The sequence below is a fragment of the Musca autumnalis genome, unplaced genomic scaffold (assembly GCF_047663935.1).
Source record: "Musca autumnalis isolate F117 unplaced genomic scaffold, ASM4766393v1 scaffold_1, whole genome shotgun sequence".
Lineage (NCBI taxonomy): Eukaryota > Metazoa > Arthropoda > Insecta > Diptera > Muscidae > Musca > Musca autumnalis.
The window spans coordinates 35,709,830-35,733,937 of record NW_027411644.1 but is presented as its reverse complement, the minus strand read 5'-3'; the positions used below and the strand labels follow the sequence as shown (position 1 = coordinate 35,733,937).

At 35.4% G+C, this 24,108-nt stretch overlaps 2 protein-coding genes across 26 annotated transcripts in view; one reads left to right on the top strand and one right to left on the bottom strand.

Moving 5' to 3' along the window:
* The window catches only part of Pbp95 (proximal sequence element A Pbp95), a 32,850-nt gene that overhangs the window by 3,907 nt on the left and 4,835 nt on the right, over nt 1-24,108 (top strand). Inside the window, exon 1 of one of the 3 annotated variants that reach the window (XM_073973135.1) lies at nt 22,251-22,788. The exons of 1 other annotated variant lie outside the window; for it this stretch is intronic. The gene's annotated coding sequence lies outside the window, so the exon portion shown is untranslated. Of the gene's footprint in view, nt 1-22,250; nt 22,789-24,108 lie in introns of those variants that run through there. One more of the 3 variants, XM_073973156.1, reaches the window with a different exon arrangement.
* On the bottom strand, nt 16,134-21,978 carry LOC141397176 (HEAT repeat-containing protein 5B-like). 23 transcript variants are annotated; one of them, XM_073973341.1, is made up of 8 exons: nt 21,835-21,943; nt 21,685-21,770; nt 21,421-21,615; nt 19,879-20,206; nt 19,081-19,637; nt 18,074-18,977; nt 17,584-17,833; nt 16,134-17,292 (listed from the first exon to the last, which is right to left on the bottom strand). In XM_073973341.1, the coding sequence occupies exons 6-8, from the start codon at nt 18,901-18,903 to the stop codon at nt 17,245-17,247; spliced, it is 1,128 nt and encodes a 375-aa protein (XP_073829442.1). In that variant the 5' UTR covers nt 18,904-18,977; nt 19,081-19,637; nt 19,879-20,206; nt 21,421-21,615; nt 21,685-21,770; nt 21,835-21,943; the 3' UTR covers nt 16,134-17,244. The 23 variants fall into 23 exon arrangements, with proteins under 23 accessions (XP_073829442.1, XP_073829315.1, XP_073829377.1 ...); XM_073973214.1 differs by having other exon boundaries at nt 19,879-20,315; nt 21,352-21,615; nt 21,685-21,978; XM_073973276.1 differs by having other exon boundaries at nt 19,879-20,256; nt 21,685-21,978.

Genomic DNA, 24,108 nt, shown 5'->3' with positions numbered 1-24,108 from the left:
AGGAAATAGTTAAGTTTAAGAGCTCCTCTCGCATGGTTTTGATTTTTTTTTTCAGTAGGTTGTTCTACTGGCCTCATTTATAACGGTAAAATTTTTATCTGGTGTAAGTCAATACGTCCTGAGATAATGACTGACCCAAAAGCTCCAGAACCTGCCGGCCTATACTATAATGGCTATTGTGGTAGACAACTCTAATTTAATTAATATTTCGAGTTCGATGCAGAAAAATTATAAAACAAAGATTCAAATCTGAAAGATAAGCCTCACACACTCACAGATACACTAATGTGTTATGTTCTATTATTCGTGTATTAGAGCAGGTATCGGCACCAATACAAATGCATTGTTTGCGGCCTCACGCATACGACTCTCTCTCGCTCTCTCCACAAACAGCGTGTGCGTTAATGCATTGCTAAAATTAAAAATCATTGAAACAACCGACAACAGAACCTTCTTCATTGACTTCTTAACGAAGACTGAGTGGTGGTTGTTCTGTTGTTATTCTCATCAAGGGCACGTGTGCCCCTTTTTGCCGGACATTGTATTAGAGACATGAAGCAATTTGTGGGACTTTTCACAATATAATGTCAGGTTTCGCACAGAACTTGTTGCATCTATGAAAATTACACTCTTTTAAGAAAATTTATGCATTCATCGCTATCGTTTTGATATTCTCAACATCGCTCTTGGATACATTTATGTATATGTATACCTTTTTTTACGCCTTTTTTATTCACCATCACCAATTGACAAGGTATTTATGTTGTAAAAATTTGACTGCACATTGGAAAAATAAGCTTCCAAATATTTTTCTCAATCGATTACAGTGTCGGGACACTCATTTTGCACTACTTCGTGTATTAAACTATCCATAAGAGAATATTATTTATTTAATGTTTGAGTAATTTTAAATATTTCATATGTGTTTTTTTCTTATTAGTAGACATCAAACTATTGAATAGCTTTGCAATTTTAATTTTCGATATCTGCTGAATCGAAAAAAATTGTTTTTGTAAAGTTGAATAAATCATTTTCTCATGTGGTTTCATAAAAAATAATGTATTGTTACGGAATTAGGTTTGACTAATCTCCGTGTAGACGTTGTTTTATTTCCCAGTACGATTTGTACCAAATAAAACAGGGTTCGTTTTAGATTACGTTTCTACAATGCTTTATTTACTTTATTACACTTATTCGGAACCGACTTTAATTACTAGCACACAGCTTGTATCTAGTTAGCACGCAGCACTTCTTTTACCGATCTGTTCAGTTCAACGCTTAAAACACCACTACTCGTCATTGCCAGTTCCCCTGCATTTATATCCCAAAGTCTCCCTGTTCGAGAAATATCTAGAGCATATGGCAACACCTCGAATCTGTACAACGAACACACAGAGGCACATTCGCACTAAGCGAACAACCATACTCACATACATACATGGGGGATGATCAATGACGTAATTACAACAACAAATAAATGTAAGAAGTGACAAACTAAACAATAATTACATGACTATGGCAAACAAAATAAAAGCACATTAATGAAAGGTAAAGAACATCTAGAATAATGAAGATAATTCTACATGATAATTGTTGTTGCTTAAATAAAGTAACTGCGTAATAAAACTTTACGTTACAATTCAAATTTTTAAATTAACGGAAATTAAACTAAACTAACTTAAACCTATCAGTTACATTCGTAACAGTATATTTCATTTTTACGCTTGTTTCATTTAATCTGATGCAAGTTTCCAGAATTGCCCCTCTCAATTGTAAAGAAGCACTGATGTTACACTAAATCGATCGTAGGATTTAACAAAAAACAGCGACATGTACTATAATTAATTATATTAACAAAAACGTTGTCTTTATAATTGCTGTACGACTTTCGGTTGGTGGTAAAATAAATTCTTAGTATTTCGGTTAATTGCATTTTTTAACAATGTAAACGGGTATGATAATTTTTTTATTTTGCGTTTTTAAAATTGTCGACCGAATCGACTCAAAAGCTGCGTAAATACTTTTTTGATATCCTTTTTTGTGTCGGAGATATACATAAGTAAATTAAAACAAATTTCATTTGGTACGACTTTCGCTTGGAGCCACTGTTGCGCCACTGTTGCTGTATGACTGATATCAGTTTAAAAATTTTATTCACTTTTAGATTTCCCAAAAACAAAAGGAAATGATTTAAATCAAATACAAAATGATATTTTACAAAATATTGAAAGTTTTTGCATGCGATTTGGTTCAGTTGCATATGTTTTGACCATTAAATTTTAAGGCATGTTGTGTATTGTATTTTTCATTTTCATCATTGTTGTATATTCATGCATAAGTTTTTATTTTCTTATTTTCAAAGCATTAAACCAGTGTTAATCACCACTGGGCTCGCGAGCCGTGTCTGTGTGAACACACACAATCTCAATTGTGGTGAGTTTGAACGTTACTCTCACCACCGATCATCTTCTTTGTTTTAGCAATGAATTAACGCACACGATGTTTATCTAGAGAGGGTGAGATAATCTCATGTGTGTGCCCAACACAAACGCAGCGGTTGAAATTGTTGTTGCTGGTGAACACTGCATTAAACCATAGCCGACCAAGAAGAGCGAGCGCTTATAGCACGGTTACACTACAGCTTTTTGCCGGGTTAACCCACTTCATGAGGATTTATTGCTTAATCTGGTCAAATCTGACCAGATTTGCCATACAAAAATTAAATCCACTCACGACTGGGTTTATTTTAAATCCGGCACAAATCCACCAAAAATACAGTGTTGTATTCGGTATTTGTGCAAAAAAATCCAACTCTACTCAAAAAGTACCAAAAGTTGCAACTGTTTTTGCAACAGAGTTAGTCGTGTTTTACACGTTTACGATTGGTCGCATGAGATTTTATGGAGTTAATAAATCTAAAGTTATTTGAAAATCATAAAATTATTTATTTTTTACTTTAGACACTATTTTAAACCAAAAGTACGCTTGATACCATGATACAAAAATGTATCCCTGTGTGTAAAATATACCAATATGAGAAATTGTCATACGAGAAATTGTAAAAGTGTAAAACACGACTTTATTAGTTATTTTGTATGTATACGTAAACAAACATCAGCTGACAGTTTATATCCTCGAAAAGCTAAGTGTAACCAGCAAAGATTAACCCACTGGATCTATTAAACCCAGTGGGTTAACCTTCAATAGTGTAACCGGGGTAGTAAATTGTTTATGTGTGGGTAAAATTACACTGACAGAACAGAACAGGGTGATGATTTTCATATTGAGTATGAAATGAAAAACACAGGAAAAAAGTTGTCACGGCGTGTTAGCGTTCAGAGCCAAACATAGTGGTGGGTGTGTGGGTTCGAATCGTCGGCTTTCCTTTTTCATTTGCATTATAGATCATAAAAAAGCTCGATTAATAAATTAAAAAAAAAAATTAATACTAAAAATGATCTTCGCCTAAAAGGGCAAAATTGTCAAATAGAAAAAATATATTGTTGGCGCGTTCGCTTTGTATGACTAAAATTAACCCTTCGTTGGACACCGTTATTGTTTGTCACATTCGTAACACATGAGTCTGGCCAGACCCATGTAATAAATATAAATTTTTTAGTAAACTTAATGAATATTTTCGTATAAAAAGTTGTAGAATATGTTTTAAGGATCCTAATCTTACATATATAATCGTTATTTGTCAAAAAAAATATACCGAAAAACACTAAATTTAATTAATTTTATCAAGTTAGTAAAAACGGACATATGCCTATGGAGTATAAATTCGTACTTTTCTTGCCTCTATGCTCGAAAATCCTATTTATATATAATTTTAATGCACTATATTTAATTTTGGGGTATTACGCTGAATGAATAGGGTCTATTTTATAACGTTACAGCTTATTGCAATACAATAACGATAAAATCAATAGGTAAATGAGGACATATGTCCTAAGGATTTTCTTCTAATTCATATGGAGAATCCTATATTTGAACCATTCCACTCCACAAAAAGAGCATAAAGGCTTTGTAATGGGTGTTATTTGTCCAGTTATGTGTAAAATTGTCTCAAATAAATGTGTAACCCTATTTCCAAAGGATTTTTTTTAGGTTGTGGTACCTACACTGATTTCAAACCCATCTCCTACTTTTGCGACCTTTTTACGTGCAATTTTGAAGACATGGTATGGTGAAATGCGACAAATTTCATAAAATGGTATTCATTCTGTCAAATAATTTAGAAAAAGATCCAATTTTAAGAAAAATTTTGGAAATTTTTCAATAAAAAATAGGTGGGGTCTGGCCAGACTCATATGTTACGAATGTGATATGTATGTCAAAAAATCCTTGTAGCTCCTTTTCTGGTGATCCTTTTGACTTCACGTTTCTTTCGTTGGAAAGGTAAGAAAATTTCATGAAGCTACCTGAAATCTCAGGTCCATAGTTTTATTTTAACCCAGTTTAAAATGCAAAATAAAATTAAAAAGGCCTGGCTAGACTCAGGTGTCCAACGGAGGGTTAAAAATAATATACAGTGAATCACAGTCAAAAGTATCCACTTCAGGTTCTTTTATTAAAACTGCGGTTGCTAAGAGTTAATTAATGATAGCGATTTCGTTCTTTTTTATATTTTTCCATTAGGGTCTTAACTTAAATATAATAAAATAAAATTAACGAAATTCGGGTAAATTTAGATAAAAAAATAAAAATTGTTAAACAACATCGATTTCTACCTCACAGTGAAAATTATCCACTCATATTATTTTTTCGCACATTTCCCGTCATTACATTTTTTATTGTTGCATTGCAGACGAGGCATTCTGCGTCATTAAAAATATTAATACAAAACAAAAAATCATTTTCAAATTCTTCCCTCCACATATTTGCTGTACAACTGCAAAATCTTTTCAGTGTACCCAAAAAAAAAAAACAAATAAAGCGGCATCAACCTGCTTGCATGAAATTCAGTACAAAACTGAAGTAAAACAAGTAAAAAGTCGTTAAGTTCGGCCGGGCCGAACTTTTTATACCCTCCACCATAAAATAGTCTTAATTAAAATAGAATAATTAGGGTCCTTTCACAATTTTAGGTGGAAAAACAATGGATAGACTCTTACCGCCTCCAACTATTGCTTAAATTACACTGTGAACACAAATGTTGGGGCAGAGATAATTCCTTTTGGAGATGAAAGCCCTTGGTGTGTGTATATTAAAAACCCCGAAGGACAGATGCGCCGTGAGTCGAACTTCCGCGTTATGGCGTGATGAAGTTTTTGCAAGAGACCCTGTAAGCCATCATGAATTAGCATTATATCTTTGTTTGTTGTTTTTGTAGAGCACTTAAGCAACAGTGAACAAAGATATAACGCTAATTCCTGATGGCCCACAGGGTCTCTAACAAAAATTTCATCACACCATAACGCGGAAGTTCGACTCACGGCGCATCTGTCCTTCGGGGTCTTTCTTCCCAAAGAGGAATTTTCCGTGCCCCAGACTTTCACCTCTATTTTGTTGCACAGTGTTATCTAATCTAATCTAAAAAATGTGTTCAGCTAGGTGAAAGGTACCACCTACGGGGCTATATCAAAGAGTCAACCGATCATTAAATTTTTTGGCGGAAAAGTTTTATAGCTTCAAGAGTCAAATTGAGGGTAGTTTCATCAAAACAATTTTGACCCTCAAAAATGGACCCATGTTGACGAATTTTAGTGAAGAAATTTCATGACCACTGAAAATTCCCGAAAATCGGGAGGTACAGTTATATGGGGGGATATACCAAAACATGGACCTACATATGTATATTGACGATTATTTTTGAATAGACAAAATTGTAGTTAAAATTCTCAAAATACCGATCATTACAGCTAGTTCGGTTAAAATTGCAGCTAAAATTCTCAAAATACCGCAAATCGGGAGATACCGTTATATGGGGGATATACCAAAACATGGACCTATGTTGACGATGTTTCGTTGGAGATGTTTTATGACCACTGAGAACTTCAAATGTCAAATTACAGCTATTTCGGTTAAAAACTGTAGCTAAAATTCTCAAAATACCGAAAATCGGGAGATACCGCTATATGGGGGCTATACCAAAACATGGACCTATGTTGACGATGTTTGGTGGAGATGTTTCATGAGCACTGAGAACCTCAAATGTCAAATTACAGCTAGTTCGGTTAAAAATGGTAGCTAAAATTCTCAAAATACCGAAAATCGGGAGGTACCGATATACGGGGGCTATACCAAAATATGGACCTATGTTGACGATGTTTCATGACCATTGAGAACCTCAAATGTCAAATTACAGCTAGTTCGGTTAAAAATTGTAACTAAAATGCTCAAAATACCGAAAATCGGGAGGTACGGTTATAAGGGGGCCATACCAAAACATGGACCTATGTTGACGATGTTTGGTGGAGATGTTTCATGACCACTGAGAACCTCAAATGTCAAATTACAGATAGTTCGGTTAAAAATTGTAACTAAAATGCTCAAAATACCGAAAATCGGGAGGTACGGTTATAAGGGGGCCATACCAAAACATGGACCTATGTTGACGATGTTTGGTGGAGATGTTTCATGACCACTGAGAACCTCAAATGTCAAATTGCAGATAGTTCGGTTACAAATTGTGGCTATAATTCTCAAAATACCGAAAATCGGGAGGTACCGTTATATGGTTTGTTGATTACTAGGAACCCTAAGTGCAAAATTATAGCTAAGTCGGTCTGCAAATGTGGCGAATAACGTCAAAATACCTCAAATCCGGAGGTACCGTTATATGGGGGCTATACCAAAGAGTGGACCGATATAGCCCATCTTCGAACTTGACCTGCCTATGGAAAAAAGACCCTAGGGTGCAAAATTTCAGCACTCTATCTCAATTATTGCGGACGCTAGAGTGATTACAACAGACGGACATGGCTAGATCGTCTTAGAATTTTATCCTGATCATGAATATATATACTTTATAGGGTCGCAAATGATTAGTTCGATGTGTTACAAACAGAATGACAAACTTAATATACCCTCCATACTATGGTGGAGGGTATAAAAATGTGTTCGGCTAGGTGAAAGGTACCACCTACGGGGCTATATCAAAGAGTCAACCGATCTTTAAATTTTTTGGCGGAAAAGTTTTATAGCTTCAAGAGTCAAATTGAGGGTAGTTTCATCAAAACAATTTTGACCCTCAAAAATGGACCCATGTTGACGAATTTTAGTGAAGAAATTTCATGACCACTGAAAATTCCCGAAAATCGGGAGGTACAGTTATATGGGGGGATATACCAAAACATGGACCTACATATGTATATTGACGATTATTTTTGAATAGACAAAATTGTAGTTAAAATTCTCAAAATACCGATCATTACAGCTAGTTCGGTTAAAATTGCAGCTAAAATTCTCAAAATACCTCAAATCGGGAGATACCGTTATATGGGGGATATACCAAAACATGGACCTATGTTGACGATGTTTCGTTGGAGATGTTTTATGACCACTGAGAACTTCAAATGTCAAATTACAGCTATTTCGGTTAAAAACTGTAGCTAAAATTCTCAAAATACCGAAAATCGGGAGATACCGCTATATGGGGGCTATACCAAAACATGGACCTATGTTGACGATGTTTGGTGGAGATGTTTCATGAGCACTGAGAACCTCAAATGTCAAACTGCAGATAGTTCGGTTAAAAATTGTAACTAAAATGCTCAAAATACCGAAAATCGGGAGGTACGGTTATAAGGGGGCCATACCAAAACATGGACCTATGTTGACGATGTTTGGTGGAGATATTTCATGGCCACTGAGAACCTCAAATGGCAAATTACAGCTAGTTCTGTTAAAAATTGTAGCTAAAATTCTCAAAATACCGAAAATCGGGAGGTACCGATATATGGGCGCTATACCAAAACATGGACCTATGTTGACGATGTTTGGTGGAGATGTTTCATGACCACTGAGAACCTCAAATGGCAAATTATAGCTAGTTCGGTTAAAAATGGTAGCTAAAATTCTCAAAATACCGAAAATCGGGAGGTACCGATATACGGGGGCTATACCAAAATATGGACCTATGTTGACGATGTTTCATGACCATTGAGAACCTCAAATGTCAAATTACAGCTAGTTCGGTTAAAAATTGTAACTAAAATGCTCAAAATACCGAAAATCGGGAGGTACAGTTATAAGGGGGCCATACCAAAACATGGACCTATGTTGACGATGTTTGGTGGAGATGTTTCATGACCACTGAGAACCTCAAATGTCAAATTGCAGATAGTTCGGTTAAAAATTGTAACTAAAATGCTCAAAATACCGAAAATCGGGAGGTACGGTTATAAGGGGGCCATACCAAAACATGGACCTATGTTGACGATGTTTGGTGGAGATGTTTCATGACCACTGAGAACCTCAAATGTCAAATTGCAGATAGTTCGGTTACAAATTGTGGCTATAATTCTCAAAATACCGAAAATCGGGAGGTACCGTTATATGGGGGCTATACCAAAACATGGACCTATGTTGACGATGTTTGGTGGAGATATTTCATGGCGACTGAGAACCTCAAATGGCAAATTACAGCTAGTTCTGTTAAAAATTGTAGCTAAAATTCTCAAAATACCGAAAATCGGGAGGTACCGATATATGGGCGCTATACCAAAACATGGACCTATGTTGACGATGTTTGGTGGAGATGTTTCGTGACCACTGAGAACCTCAAATGTCAAATTGCAGATAGTTCAGTTAAAAATTGTGGCTAAAATTCTCAAAATACCGAAAATCGGGAGGTACCGTTATATGGGGACTATACCAAAACATGGACCTATGCCCATATCCTTTGGGATATAAGTTTGTTGATTACTAGGAACCCTAAGTGCAAAATTATAGCTAAGTCGGTCTGCAAATGTGGCGAATAACGTCAAAATACCTCAAATCCGGAGGTACCGTTATATGGGGGCTATACCAAAGAGTGGACCGATATAGCCCATCTTCGAACTTGACCTGCCTATAGAAAAAAGACCCTAGGGTGCAAAATTTCAGCACTCTATCTCAATTATTGCGGACGCTAGAGTGATTACAACAGACGGACAGACAGACGGACATGGCTAGATCGTCTTAGAATTTTATCCTGATCATGAATATATATACTTTATAGGGTCGCAAATGATTAGTTCGATGTGTTACAAACAGAATGACAAACTTAATATACCCTCCATACTATGGTGGAGGGTATAAAAATCAAAACATTTGCTCTCTTACTTTGCGTTCGGGTCGCGTGTGTGTGATTTGCCGAAAAACTTCGTAACCAAATCAATACCCACGAACGGGTTAGCATTAAACCAGTGTTCACCAGCAACAACAATTTCAACCGCTGCGTTTGTGTTGGGCACACACATGAGATTATCTCACCCTCTCTAGATAAACATCGTGTGCGTTAATTCATTGCTAAAACAAAGAAGATGATCGGCTCACCACAATTGAGATTGTGTGTGTTCACACAGACACGGCTCGCGAGCCCAGTGGTGATTAACACTGCATTAAACCATGGCAGAACTACCATGTAGTGGTATCACACCAGCTGATCGAATATGAAAAGTCAAATCCCTTTATAAAAAAATTATTTTTGTTGTAATTTCCCCAACAACATAAAGAAAGTTTTGACATAACATATTCAAAATTTTACGATGCCACTACCTGGGTAATTGTGCCATGCATTAAACTTAAATAGTTGAGAAAAAAAAAATAATTGGACTTTCAAAAAATATTTTAGAAACATTATTAATTATTCTTAATCGTGCAATTTTGTTGCAAATGTATTGGCCACCACTGTACGTCACATATCAGTCATTTATTTTTCAAAGTAAAGACATCAATGTGTGGACTTTGTAATATTAATAATACAAAGACAACAAAGTCCGGTAGCTAAAGGTAAACGAATCGGTATTATCGTTTTGTATTTTAGTTAAGTATTTTGCATCTCTTGCTAACAAATAAGGAACAAAAAACCATTGGTCAAACGGACGGACGAACCGTCTCACAATTTTCATCAAGTGCCCATCAAAAGAAGAGGAGAAAACAAGCTATGGACACATTGTCGTCGCGTTAGTTACTTTTTGTTTTTGTCTAGACTCCGGTCATGCATGAAAATACATATATACAGTTAGTCAACTTAGGGGTCGATCATCGATAACAATTATCGTTGAGTGGCGTTGCCAGTTGTCAAAATTGATCCACGTATGGCAACTCTCAACTGAAGTTGCGAATCTCAGTTGACGTAGCGGCAGTTTTTCAGCAACCAGCAATTTTCAGTTGCAGTGAACATTTTCGAAGAAACAAGAAGTAAAATAGAAGGAAAAATAAACATTTTGTTAACAATTATTGAGTCTTCTCATTATTAATTAATTTTGTGTATCAATATGGTGAAAATAACGACAAAGCAACAGTTCGAAATATTAATTGATAAACTGAGTGAAAATCCAAACTTAGCCCGAGGAGTTCGGGAGTTTTGCTGAAACCAAAGCCACAGCGGATGAAGCGTGAAGGTCCATTTCGGACAGTTTAAACAGCCATGAACCTCCAACACGAACACCTGAAGAGTGGCAGAGTCTGGATTCACTTTAAAGCAAAGTTGAAAAAGAAAATGCCTCAAAATAAAATAAACTTCAACGACACTGGTGGTGGTCCATCACAATAAGTGAATTTATCGCCTTTGGAGCGGACAGCAGCAAATCTTTTGCAAATGAATTTGGTGACAAATACAGTAGGTTCAGTTTAAGTACAAATGACGAACATCCTCCTTTGGACCATCTATATAGCCAACTACACCAGGGAATTTCGTTTTTGAATAAAAATGGTTTTTATTTTGCCTTTTTTCCTCCTCTGTCAACTTCGAAACGATCCAATTTTGGCACAATTTGTCCTCTATCACGTGGACAACTTCCTTCAATACTCTCGACAATGTAGATTGAGCCATGCAATTGTTGAAATCATTGCCATGGGACTTTTGGAAACTTCCGTCCTCAAAGAATCGCAAAGCTGCGCACACTTTTAAAAGTGGGTGTATTGCTGTTGATCTGTAACTTACTTTGAAGTCATCCTTTAACGTTTCCATAAACTACGGCATCCTTTGGCAATCGAAAATACGCCTTAAACCTGAAATAATTTACTGATTATATACAGTCAACCAAAAAAGTCTACATACACCCTATAAATCTCGGGTTTTAAGGGTAAGGACGCATTTTTATGAAAATCCAAGTACATAGTTCTATCTCATATCCCTAATAAACAATATTACATATAACAAAAATATATTCCATAATGTGAATAACGGTAAATTCTACAAAATTTAAAAAATTAATAGGGAAAAAGTGTACATACACCCAATGAAATATTAAGATTGCCGTAAAATCATGGTTTAATAAGAAAGGTTAGCCAAAGCTTTATGTCAATTTAATTTTTTTCATTCGAGTATGCCTAAAACTTCAAAACAATATACACAATCTGTGTATGTGTGTGTGCTGTTTGAATAATATGCCAAACAATTTTAAAAACAATCGAATTCAATGATTTTTAAATTTGTTTTTAGAACATGTGTAAGGAAGAAATTCGTCAGCTTTGCATTGAAACAAATATTTTATCATATCCACAACTCGATTATGTGGAGAAATCTTGACACTTCATTCATTTTCCGCGTTTTTTATGAAATGATCAAAAATGGTATTGTAAACAAACCCACTTGTTGCTTTTGTGTTGACTAATTTTGACGTTTTAGGAATTCAGGAAAAACAAGGGTTCTATAGATTGTTTTCATTTAAATCTACCTCTTTACTTATACCATGCGTAAAATTGATGGAATAAGCAACACAAATTTTACATTTTTTTGCTTTATCGAATGTCTCTGGTTGTCTATGATATATTTTAGACAAAATAGTAACATACACTGCACCCCGGTTATCTACCTCTCTGCTTAACTGCCTTTCCCGTTTAATTGCCTCACAACTTAAATCCCCAAAGTTTTTTCATATAAATGAGTTCAAACTTTCCCGGTTAACTACTTTTCTATAAGTACCCAATTCGGATATTTGCCCGTCAAATATTTTCCCCAAAAGGAACATACAATAATACTTTTATCGGTTTATTACCCACGCTGGTGTATTTCTGAGATACTCAATTTCAATGTCTACCTGAATTGTGATGAAGATGTCCAGTGATATGTTATGCTCACTGATGACTAAATTTCTTATGGGTTGAATAATATAACTTATATATTTTTAGACTTGAAATTAACTATTCTACTATACACCGTTTAGTTTTTCGACGATTATGTTCTAATTGTTGTCATTTTTTGTAAGGTTGAGATGAGATTTTTATAACTACCCATATGAGGTAGCTATGCGGGATTTTCGTAACTGCCTTTCCCGCATAACTGCCTCATTTTTTTGGAATTTTATGAGAGGTAATTAACCGGGGTGAAGTGTATTTGTGCTTTAATTGCCGTTATTTCATGTCAGACTTCGCGTATAGCTTGTCAGGGCGGACCCTTGCAGTTTCTTTGAGTTTTTCAGTCTAGTAGTTTATGAAACCCCAGAAAATACAGTGGGACTAATAATTTTGGGATCCAAGAGCGCTATGAAGTTTTTCTTGTGGATAATATATGCTCCTGAGCTTCGCTAAATATACGAATTCCTGAGTTTTCTCATAAATTTTATAATTTTCACAACATCCGGATTTAACAAACCGACTGGGTTTTAAATGTCAATTCCTTTGCTTATATTTCAAACAAATCCTCTCAAAGAAGGTTAACCCTGCAAAAAGCTCTAATATAAACAGCATATAAGGAAGCATTTTTATGAAAATCCAAGTACATAGATCTATTTCATATCCCTAATAAACAATATTACATACAACAAAAATATATTCCAAAATACGAATAACGGTAAATTCTATAAAAATTAAAAAATTAATAGGGAAAAAGTGTACATACATTCAATGAAATATTAAGATTACCGTAAAATTTATGGAATAAGCAATACAAATCTTACATTTTATTGCTTTGTCGAATGTCTTTGGCTGTCTATGATATATTTTAGACAAAATAGGAACATATTTGTGCTTTAATTGGCGTTATTTACGGTCAGACTTCGCGTATAGCTCGTTAAGGCGGGCCCTTGCAGATTTCTTTGATTTTTTTCAGTCTGGTAGTTTATGAAACCCCAGGAACTACGGTGGGACTAATTATTTTGAGATCCTAGAGCGCTTTGAAGTTGTTCTTATGGATAATATATGCTCCTGAGCTTCGCTAAATATGCGAATTCCTGAGTGTTTTCATTATATTTATAGTTTTCACAGCATTCCAAGGGTCAAATTACAAGCAAGAACCTTGGAATTACCTTGTAATACATTTATGGACCTTAACTCAATCAGAAATGTACAACATTATTCTACAAACCCGCTCCTAAAGTTTCCAAAGCATCAAAATAAAAGCATCACCAAAGAATGCATGAAATTGGTATGAAATTTACACTGTTAACTAGTATGCCCTCGTATAATGATCGTTAGGGTCACTTGAAGCGCTTAAATGTCGGATACTTTTACATTGCTGATTCAAGGGATGCTCGAGGATTGTACTAGACCTTATTACAAGGTAATTCGAAGGCTTCTGCATGTAATTTGCCCCTTGGAATGTTGTGAAAACTATAAAATTTATGAAAGACTCAGGAATTCACATATTTAGCGAAGCTCAGGAGCATATATTATCCATAAGAACAACTTCAAAGCGCTCTAGGATCTCAAAATAATTAGTCCCACCGTAGTTCCTGGGGTTTCATAAACTACCAGACTGAAAAAATCAAAGAAATCTGCAAGGGCCCGCCTTAACGAGCTATACGCGAAGTCTGACCGTAAATAACGCCAATTAAAGCACAAATATGTTCCTATTTTGTCTAAAATATATCATAGACAGCCAAAGACATTCGACAAAGCAATAAAATGTAAGATTTGTATTGCTTATTCCATAAATTTTACGGTAATCTTAATATTTCATTGGGTGTATGTACACTTTTTCCCTATTAATTTTTTAATTTTTATAGAATTTACCGTTATTCGTATTATGGAATATATTTTTGTTGTATCTAATATTGTTTATTAGGGATATGAAATAGAACTATGTACTTGGATTTTCATAAAAATACCTCTGTTTAGGTGATAGCTCAGAAAGGCCGCAGAGAATAGTTGTAGTTTGTGGAGATGAGCAATGGTGATACAAACCCGAGTGTTACCGATAAATAAAAGAGGAGAGGAGAATAAAACACAAAGGTTTTTAGTTGGTATAATAATAATAGTGTGTAGGTGATTTATTTAGGCGAAAAGTGCTGATGACTTTACCTTGTATTGGGTGAGACGCGTTACAATTCGCGAGTAAACCGAGAAGTACTTCCGTACTGGTGAAGAGATGACTTATAAGTGTTTTGTGTGTAAAAACCGAGAGTGAATCAAGGCTGTGGCAATCACTGCTTATTGGAAAGTTCTCACTACGATCCGAACTGAGCGAATATAGTTCCAGGGAGAAATTGCAGAGAAATTCCACTACCAAGAGAGTACTCTCTACGATCCGCGCTGAGCGAACATAGTCTCTGAGAAGATTTGTAGGACAATGATTGGAAAAATCACCCTACCGTCCGCCGTAAGCGAACATAGTTTCTCAGAGGGTTTGTAGAGAACGCTTAAGGAAGGGAGGCCTCTCTGCGATCCGAACTAGGCGAACAAAGGCTCCCTGGAGATTTGTAGTGAAAATACCAATAGAGAGTTTCTAACTTAAACAACCTCCTTACCCTTAAAACTCGAGATTTATAGGGTGTATGTAGACTTTTTTGGTTGACTGTAGATCTTTCCACATGATCATCAGCTTACAGTGCAGATGGCAATTCCAATGGATTCGACTTGTCCCTCAAATTTCTTCTAATAGATGCAATGTCCTGTACATTTTCTTCATCATCAAAAAATAATTCCACCGAACTTATCATTTTTTGGGACAGCAAATAAAACTTGACGATTCGAAGATTCAATGGGCAGGTTATATTCCAATCTTGGGTTGTTTTCCAAATTTTCTCGAAAACTCAGCCAAAATATTAAAATATTGTCCAAAATACACAAAAGAGTTATCCAAAGCGCAATTATTTTTAAAATGTTTTTTTTTTTTTTTTTGGCGAATAGAGGTCACAAGTTTGAAAAAACACTGATCGATAACATGTTTATCGACCACCCAGTTGAGTTGACATTAATGGTACAACAGTTCGTCTCAGTCGCGCAGACAACTGACAACGCAACTCAAGTTTAGTGGCAATACAAGATAGACCCATTAATTATTGCAAAACCAAAATTATTGCAATATTTAAAATAAAACATTATTTTATTGGTATAAATAAATATAAATTTTAATGTTTTTGTTAACAGTTTATTAATACAAAAAAAAAAAAAAAAATAAAAAGTAGCTAAATTTCACTAAACATTTAAAATTAACAAAAAAGAGAACTCATACTAAAGAATCCTTTTTGCCCGTTGTTTTTGTTATTTCCGACCGATTTCATAATTTGTTGGCTTGATGTCATCATTAAAGTAAATCAACAGATAGATATTTGTAAATCCCAAAATTAAACATCTAAATTTGTAAAAATTCATCGTTTGCAATAATATAGTTGACTACCTGTATTTTCATTTTCCTTTTGGCTTCCTTTTTATTTTTTGCATACACAAATGATAATGATTTTTTGCATACACAAAGATCACAAAGATACAAACGGCACAATGCCTAGTTATTGGGGGCAAAGCAACAGTCATAATAAAAGGAATAACAACAATGCTTAGCTCATTGTTAAATCATGCTATATTTGTTTAAAAATACACTTCGGACACTTTAACAAAGTTTTTTTGGCTATGTTTGGCTATTTGTTTTTTATTTTGTTGCTAATTTCTTCTTGTTATTTTCTTCATATATTTTGCGAATGAATACAACACAACAGCCACAACAGCCGCAAACATACCGATGTATATCTGTGTGTAGGTATGTTTGTAAGACCCCATCAAACCCCTTAGTCCCCACCCTCCCTCCAAAAAAAAAAAAACAATTTTTCACTTTTTTCAATTTTCAATAATTATTTATTTAGTATAACATGTCGAACTCGCATAAAAATAATGCATACGCATGTGCATTATTATTTAATGATGTTTCAACTGCAACATCAAATCTTGCCTTTGCGTAGGCCATTGTTGTTGGGGTGGGCGTACCGTGTACCCGTCTTCTTATAAAAAAGAAGAATTTTTCGATTGTTGAGTGCGATGTTAAATTGTTGATACGTAAATCTTCATGCGTAAGGAACAGTCTTCGTAATGTGTGTAATGTGCAAACAAAATTAACTAAAATGTTAGAGGTACCATGCCTAGTATTCCTAAAAGTAGGCTTGATAGAACAATTTGATAGGAATGCTTCTAGTTTGCTTATTGTTTCCATTTTTTCCTGTAATGGAACTTCCACCGTTAGGATTTTTAATAAGTTTTTCATAAGGCACACAAACTTTAATGTAACTTTTATTTTTGTATTGGTTGGCTCTTGTGATCGTTTAACGTGCAGTTCTCGAAGGACTGTGTTATTAAAAATCCCTTCGTACGCCTCAAGTTTAAATATGTCGTACGAATATGCCAACTCAAGTTGTCCTTGTTCTACATCTGTGCAATGGTTTTCTTTAACCAAATCAAACACAATATCTGTGCCATTATTTTGTAACTCTCCATATACAAATTTGTGCACCAATTTGACAATTAGGTGGTATAAATCATACAAAAGAAATGCTCCTCTTTCTCCAAACTGCATTATACCTTCCTCGTTGATTGGTAGTGAAGTGTGCGATTGATTACAATCGCACACGTACGAAATTACGCGAGCGCCTACGCTAGCAGCTTCCAAATACAAATTTTGCAGCATCTCACTTATAACTTCCGCGGAATACTCCTCACGCAGGTCCGTTCCGAGGAAAATGGTATATTGCTCGAAGGCGCCAACTAATACAAAACAATATTGTGTAGTGTATGTGTTTTCGGCTATCTTCAATACCAAATGGCATTTGCGGTGATCCGCAGCCAAATTTAAAAAAATTCAATTAATTTAATTTTAGTTGAATCCGCGAAGCCCATCTGCTGCCTTGGGTACCACGATTCGACCTCCTCCAGAGATGGAACCCATCACCTCCGAACGAACCCATCACCTCCTGCTCCGTAGAGTACCCACTCCTTGATAATAAATAAAAAATAATAATAATAATAAAAATTATGATTGATATTAGAATTTAAAGGTATGTTAAACAAAGGGACAATGTGGAACCACATCCCCCCAAAAATGTTGCAGGTTATTCTGAACGAAAATTTTCCGTGTCTTTCCACCGTCTCAACTTAAAGGAGAAAATGAAAAAAAACTCAAAGGGAATTTACGTTCAGAATAACCCCCATTATGGCCAATTTTTGGATGGTAAATTCCACATTTTATTTGCTGTAATAAAAAAGTCGGTGATTTATTTCATATACCTGATCTTCTATAATACGATGATCCGTTTCCTTTAACCATGTACCCAATATCACTGAATCGTCAGCATGACATAGGTTCCGAAGTTGGGAATTTGTGGTATTTGCTGGATTTTCGGCCAATGTGAATTCCGATATAAGCATGCGCAACAAGTGTGTATATAATTGTGATAGGGTTTCGTATAAACGTAGCCGTACCATTGCAGCTGGGGCCTTCAATTGTGTTCCATAACTTTTTAATACTGATGAAAGGCTGAAAAAAAGAAACAAAGAAACCATTACGTCTCTAAATATCTTGCCTAGAAATAAGGAATGTTCCCTTGTAATGGAAACCCTTCCTAGAGTGCCGAGAAACTCCATACTAGAAAAATTAAAATGTCTGTTCCAGATCCTGCAAGAATCTACAAATTTTTACTACTATAACTTTTATGATATCGAAAAAATAGTAAACATTAGTAGATTCTTGTAGTTCTGGAACAGACCAAATACTTACTTCACCAACATGGCCAATGCCGACTCAATGGGTGTCATCAGGCGTTTGGTAATATCCTCGGTAATAAGCTCGGGGCAATTGACCAAAAAGCTATGCATTACCGACAAAGCTCCTGCACGTCCCTCCAGTGTAATTTGCCATGTAAATGAATCGCCACGTGCCTTTTCCGATTCTAATTCCTTATTCGATCTAGGAAATGAGTGGCGCCACAGTAGCAGCAAACGTGGTAGTAAACCTTTAACAACAGGCGTACCCAAGGTCATAATAGCACCAATCAATAACCAACCAGCCTGGGTACGATTCAATGACATGCGGCTATTTTGTGAAGCCGAACGTAACAATTCCTCGGCAGCATTAAATACCACTTTTCCCTTAGTGTGGGGTATACCAAGTGGCGAATAACGCACACTACCCAAAATTGCAGCCAAAGCACTGCTATAACCAGCAATGGTTTCGGGGGAGGATCGCATTTGCTCTAAGGCATCCACAAAACGATCGATTAAGGGAGTTATCATACTGGGTACCGCCACGCAGAAACAACACCAGGCTGAAGCCAATCTTGCTGCTGCACTAGGATGAACGAGAACTGCACATGTGGTGTCGATGGTATTTAACGTCTGGTCGGCCAATAGATTTTGTGCTGTTGTACCCAAACCCAATACCAAGGAACCCAATTTTTGTAGGGCACACACCAAAAAGTGTTGACTGAATAGGGTTTCTTGATTTGAATCTTTGGCATTTTCTGGATTGAAATCAATGGAATTCATTTGTTTGGCAATCATGTAGACCAGTTCCTTGTAAGCGGATGTTTGGGCCTTTTCACCCAACATTTTGCCAAGTACTGAGCGCAAAATGAAGTTAATACATTTTCTTGAGTATACCGCATCAACATGAGATGAGGCAGCTTTTGGATTGGCCACCAAGTCCAGGATGTGGGAAAAGAATACGGTTAAATTACGCTCCAGATAAAAAAAGTTTACATTAAATTCAATCACATATGAGCTTACTTCCTTCGTTCTCAATTTAATCCAAGGGCATCTGATTTTGCTTCATTATCCAAAAAGTTTTTTATGTTGCCTTCCCATCACTAGTTCAGCTTTCGACATGGACTCCAACTCCGCTCCATTAAAAATTTCCGTTTCGTTAATTACCGCAAAAATGTTCGCAACTTAAGTTTTTATTTCTTTATTTTATAACAAATTCTCCGAAATGTATACACTCTTGTTTGTCTTTTGAAGAAATGTGTAGGGATCAACCAACTGGTTTTTTCTGTAGGGATCTCTACAGCAACTGCTTATAAAATGTATCGAGCGAAGTGCATTTTTCATAACTCTGTTGGACTACATCGAAAGATGTTGTGAAATCATAACTCCAATTGCACAACTTCAAAAATTTTTTGCTAGGCTTATGAATTTTACAAGAGAGCGCGCAGCTAGGATGCACTCCATTTTGCTTCCACAGCACACAGCTAGGATACACTCCATTCTCGATCCAAATCACGGCTTAAGATGTAATGCTTTGGATTGAATTCATATGCATTCTTCGGTTTGCATTTTTAATCCGTCTAAAGATGCAATTAAAATGCAAGCCATTGCGAAATATCCCAAAATAAATAAAATGCATTTATTATTTGCGTAAAACAAGAACACAAAGAACTTTTATATATAAACACAAATTAAAACAAAAGCTCTGTTCCAGAACTAAAAAGTTTTTATAATTTTTACCACTTTTACACATTTTGCGTTCCCGTACACAAAATTTATATGAAAATCGTTTACGACTTTTACAACTTTTACGACTTTTACCTCTTTATAAAGTACGGGAACAGGCCAAAAGTTTCCATTAAATTCAATCACATTTGAGCTTACTCCACCGTTCTCGATTTAATTCAAGCTCATCTGATCTTCTTTCATCATCCTAAAGTTTTTGTATGTTGCTTTCCCATCACTACTTCAGCTTTCGACTCCATTAAAAATTTCCGTCTCGTGAATTACCGCAAAAATGTTCGCAACTTATGTTGTTATTTCTTTATTTTATAACAAATTCTTCGAAATGTATACACTCTTGTTTATCTTTTGAAGAAATGTGTAGGGATAAACCGACTGTTTTTTTCTGTAGGGATCTCTACACCAACTGCTTATAAAATGTATCGAACGGAGTGCATTTTTCATAACTCTGTTGGACTACATCGAAAGATGTTGTGAAATCATAACTCCAATTGCACAACTTCCAAAATTTTTTTCTGGGTTTAATTTAATTTCCGTTAATTTAAAAATTTGAATTGTAAGTCCATTTACATTAGGCAATTTTGCTTGCGGCAATTGTCAGTTTGATATGGAGAGAGGTGAGGTATATGAGGTGTGTACGATAACTTTCGCAGCAATAATTACTTAGTCAGTTCCAGCAACCTCTCTCACAGAATTTTACTCTCTCAAGCAAGAAAAATTGCAGAAAGTTATAGGACAGCATTTAGCAAAAACTTGCAAGAAAGTCAGCTGTTTCCGAAAATGTTTGAAATTTGTTTTTGTTTCTTTTGATATTTTACTAGGCGTTTACACTAGACAGTTTGTCTTCAAATACAACTCTGATTTACTAACACATACATACATTTGCCGTTTGGCTACCAGCTGTCCATCATTCTTTCACAGACAGCCGGGTTAACAAAATTTTGAAATTTTTTGTAAAAATGTGTGAAATAATAATTGAAATGTGTTGAAAACAAAAGAAAATGAACAAAAATAAAATATGTGAACGGAAAACAAAAGGAATTCGACGATTTTCATTCATAATTTTACAACTGTTTTTGCAGTTGTCTGGACGCCTACGTCACAAAGGCAAGTTTTGGGATTTGACAACCAATACATGAAGTCAACTGTCCTGTCATTTGTAAACGCAGGGTTAAACCAAACGGAACAAAAACATAAATTTTAAAATTGCAGTTTACTTATTTAATGCTTTAATTCTGTCCCCAACGCTTTAGAATCTAAAAAAATGTGCAATTGCGAAATTTTCTTGGTCAAAAATGTTAACATATCGAGTTGTTTACATTGAACAGGTGCTTAAAAGTCAGCTGATCAGACTTGCAAATTTTTGCGGGACAAATTTTCCCAGCAAAAATTTGCAAGTTCTCAGTCACAAAACTCTCCAAACTTGCTCTCTTTTGCTGGATAATTTTGTTATCGAACAGCATTCAGTAAAAATTTGTACGAATTTGTACAAATTTTTGGGTTATCGTACACACCTATGGTAACCCTTTGCCTCTCAACACCCTCTCTCACCGACAAACTGACAATTGCCGCAAGGAAAATGGCCTAGTGTAAATTCGGACTATCGTAAAGTTTTTTTACGCAGTTGTTGCGGGAGGGCCATCACATGTACACAAATAATCCAGATTATAGGTCATGCCAAAACGGTTCCCCTTTCGAGCACTTGAGTTGTTGTTTTTTTGGGCTAGCAAGGAATGGTTTTTGCACACACAGGACACTGGTTGTGGACTGTTCTTTCCCGTATGAGTCCAAGCCACGAATGATGGTTCACTTTGTCTGGCGGACGTAAAATGAAATAAAAACTTTATCAACAAACACACAAAATTAGATGTTTATTTTGTTTACCACATGTTATTGTGAATGGTCCACTTTGGAATATGGTTCGTGGTTGCTCTCATGAGCGCGTATGGAATAAATCGATGAGAGAGTAACTGGGGATGGAAAATAAATATTATGCAATCAATTCAGAGTAAACACTATTTTATTTAATTGCACTTTTGTAGCGTTTTGATGGCTAGATTTCTATTTTTCCCCTCGTAAAAAGAATAAATGTTTGCACCCGAGACAATGTGTGTGTGACTGGTTTTTGTTTTGACAGTGGATGTCAGCTGTCAACATGCCGGGCGTTCTTACACCCCGTACTAAATAGTACAGGGTAAGTCAAATGTAATAGGGAGTTTCATCACAGACGATGTATTAATGTATGGCGAGAGAAAAATTTTTTTAAAATGGATTTTCTTTATACACATATAGTTAAAAATAAAAGAGACAAATGTATACCATTATTAAATCTCCATTTTTATTCTAATATTGGAATAGGAATATGAGTGGAAATTAGCCATATAAAAAGGGAACATACAAATTATAATAAAGGTAGGATTGTAATAGATAAAAGTGTGGAAAATCAAAGAGTGCGGACAATTAGATTAACGACAATTAGTCTGTTAAAATAGCAATCTGCGGTGAAATTAAAATAATAACTAAATTTAAAAGTTACAGAAAGTAAAGTGAGTTCAATTATGGAACAAACATAAACTTTACGAACAAACAAAAGTGTGGTTTTAGATAACTAAAAAGAAAGTGGCAACAACAATTATAGTCATTTTTGCTCGGCAGGTAGCTGAAACAAACAGAGGGCTCGCGTTTTTAGCGATCGGCAGCGTAAAATAACAGTTCAAGGCCAGCTTAAAAATTTGCAGAATATTATATAAAAGCTTTTCGTCATAAAGATTTTTGAAAAGTTTAAACGCTCAGCGTCAAACGCTTACAATCTGGTCAATTGCTGGCAGAAGTTGCCTGTGAAGTATCACCCTGTTCCAGCGAAGACAACCAATCCTGAGAAACAGCTGTAGTGGGTTCACAGTGAAATGTTATACTGGTATATTGTGAAAATTGGTATACACAACAAGATCCACACGGGTGTCTGCGCTATCCCCCATTTATTGCCAGGTATGATAAACTGTGTTAAACTCACATCGACCGCAAAGAACGTGAATTCTAAAGTCTGCCCTAAGGCGCAAATCAATTCGCCGCAAACAGAAAAAATAGCAATTCAACCCTTGAATGTATTTTTTAATGTTATGTCTAGTTGGTATTTTTGTATTTATATATTATATTATTTTACTAGTATTTTCATATCTTTTTTTTTTTTCTTTTAATTTCCTTTTTATTAATCATTGATAATTAAATTTCCAATATCTACATATATTTTGATTCTTTAAAGGTTGTGAGGGACTTCACAAAGAATTAGTTGATAGGGGTATTGTTTTGTTTCTCTGGGAATCTGGTAATGTCCCAAGTCGAGATACAACTACTTATATGAGCTCATCTAGGTAGGGGAATCGATAGTAGAGTAAATTTGGCCGAGAACGTAGACCCATAAAACCCCATAACTATACGTGTGTGAGTCTCGATTCAAAAAAATCTCAATATAAAGTCTATTGTTAAAATTTAACATTTTTTTTATTTTTTGACTAGCTTGATAAAGACATTATAATACTCGTATGTTTGATTAAATATGTTCGATTTTAATTCTTTAATTTTTTTTAAATAAATATGTTTGATGACCTATATTAATATGAAGTCTGAGTGAAAACATTATTGATGGTGGTAAACAGTTGAAAGGAGGGAGTTAATGCCGTAGAGGGAGGGAAGGGGTCCTTGAGATGTTGAAGGTATGCATGGACCATGGAAGGGCGGGCAAAGTGGGGACCTAGTCATCAAGGGTCCAGTATTCTGTGAGTGCCTCCGTCTTTGTGTTAGTGTTCGTTTTGTTTAATGTTCCTTTGTTTTCGTGTTAGACCCTACGCTAGTAGAGGCGGGTTGGGAACCTCCCTGAGGCCAGGTATGAGCAGCCGGAAGGCCAAACTAGCTCCATATGCGGTCATAACACAGTTACCCAGCAAAAAATTTTGGAAGTTGTGCAATTGGAGTTATGATTTCACAACATCTTTCGATGTAGTCCAACAGAAGCTCTGTTCCTTTACGTTCAAGAATCTTCAAGTTTTACAACTTTTTACTCGAAAAGCGTTCCTTTACTTCAGACACAATACAATTCATATGAGAGCAGTTTTAAACTTTTACTACTTTTGCCGGTTTTACCATTTTCAGAAGTAAAGGAACAGACCAAGAGTTATGAAAAATGTACTCCGTTCGATTCATTTTATAAGCAATTGCTGTAGAGATCCCTAGAGAAAAAAACCAGTTGGTTAATCCCTACACATTTCTTCAAAAGACAAACAAGAGTGTATACATTTCGGAGAATTTGTT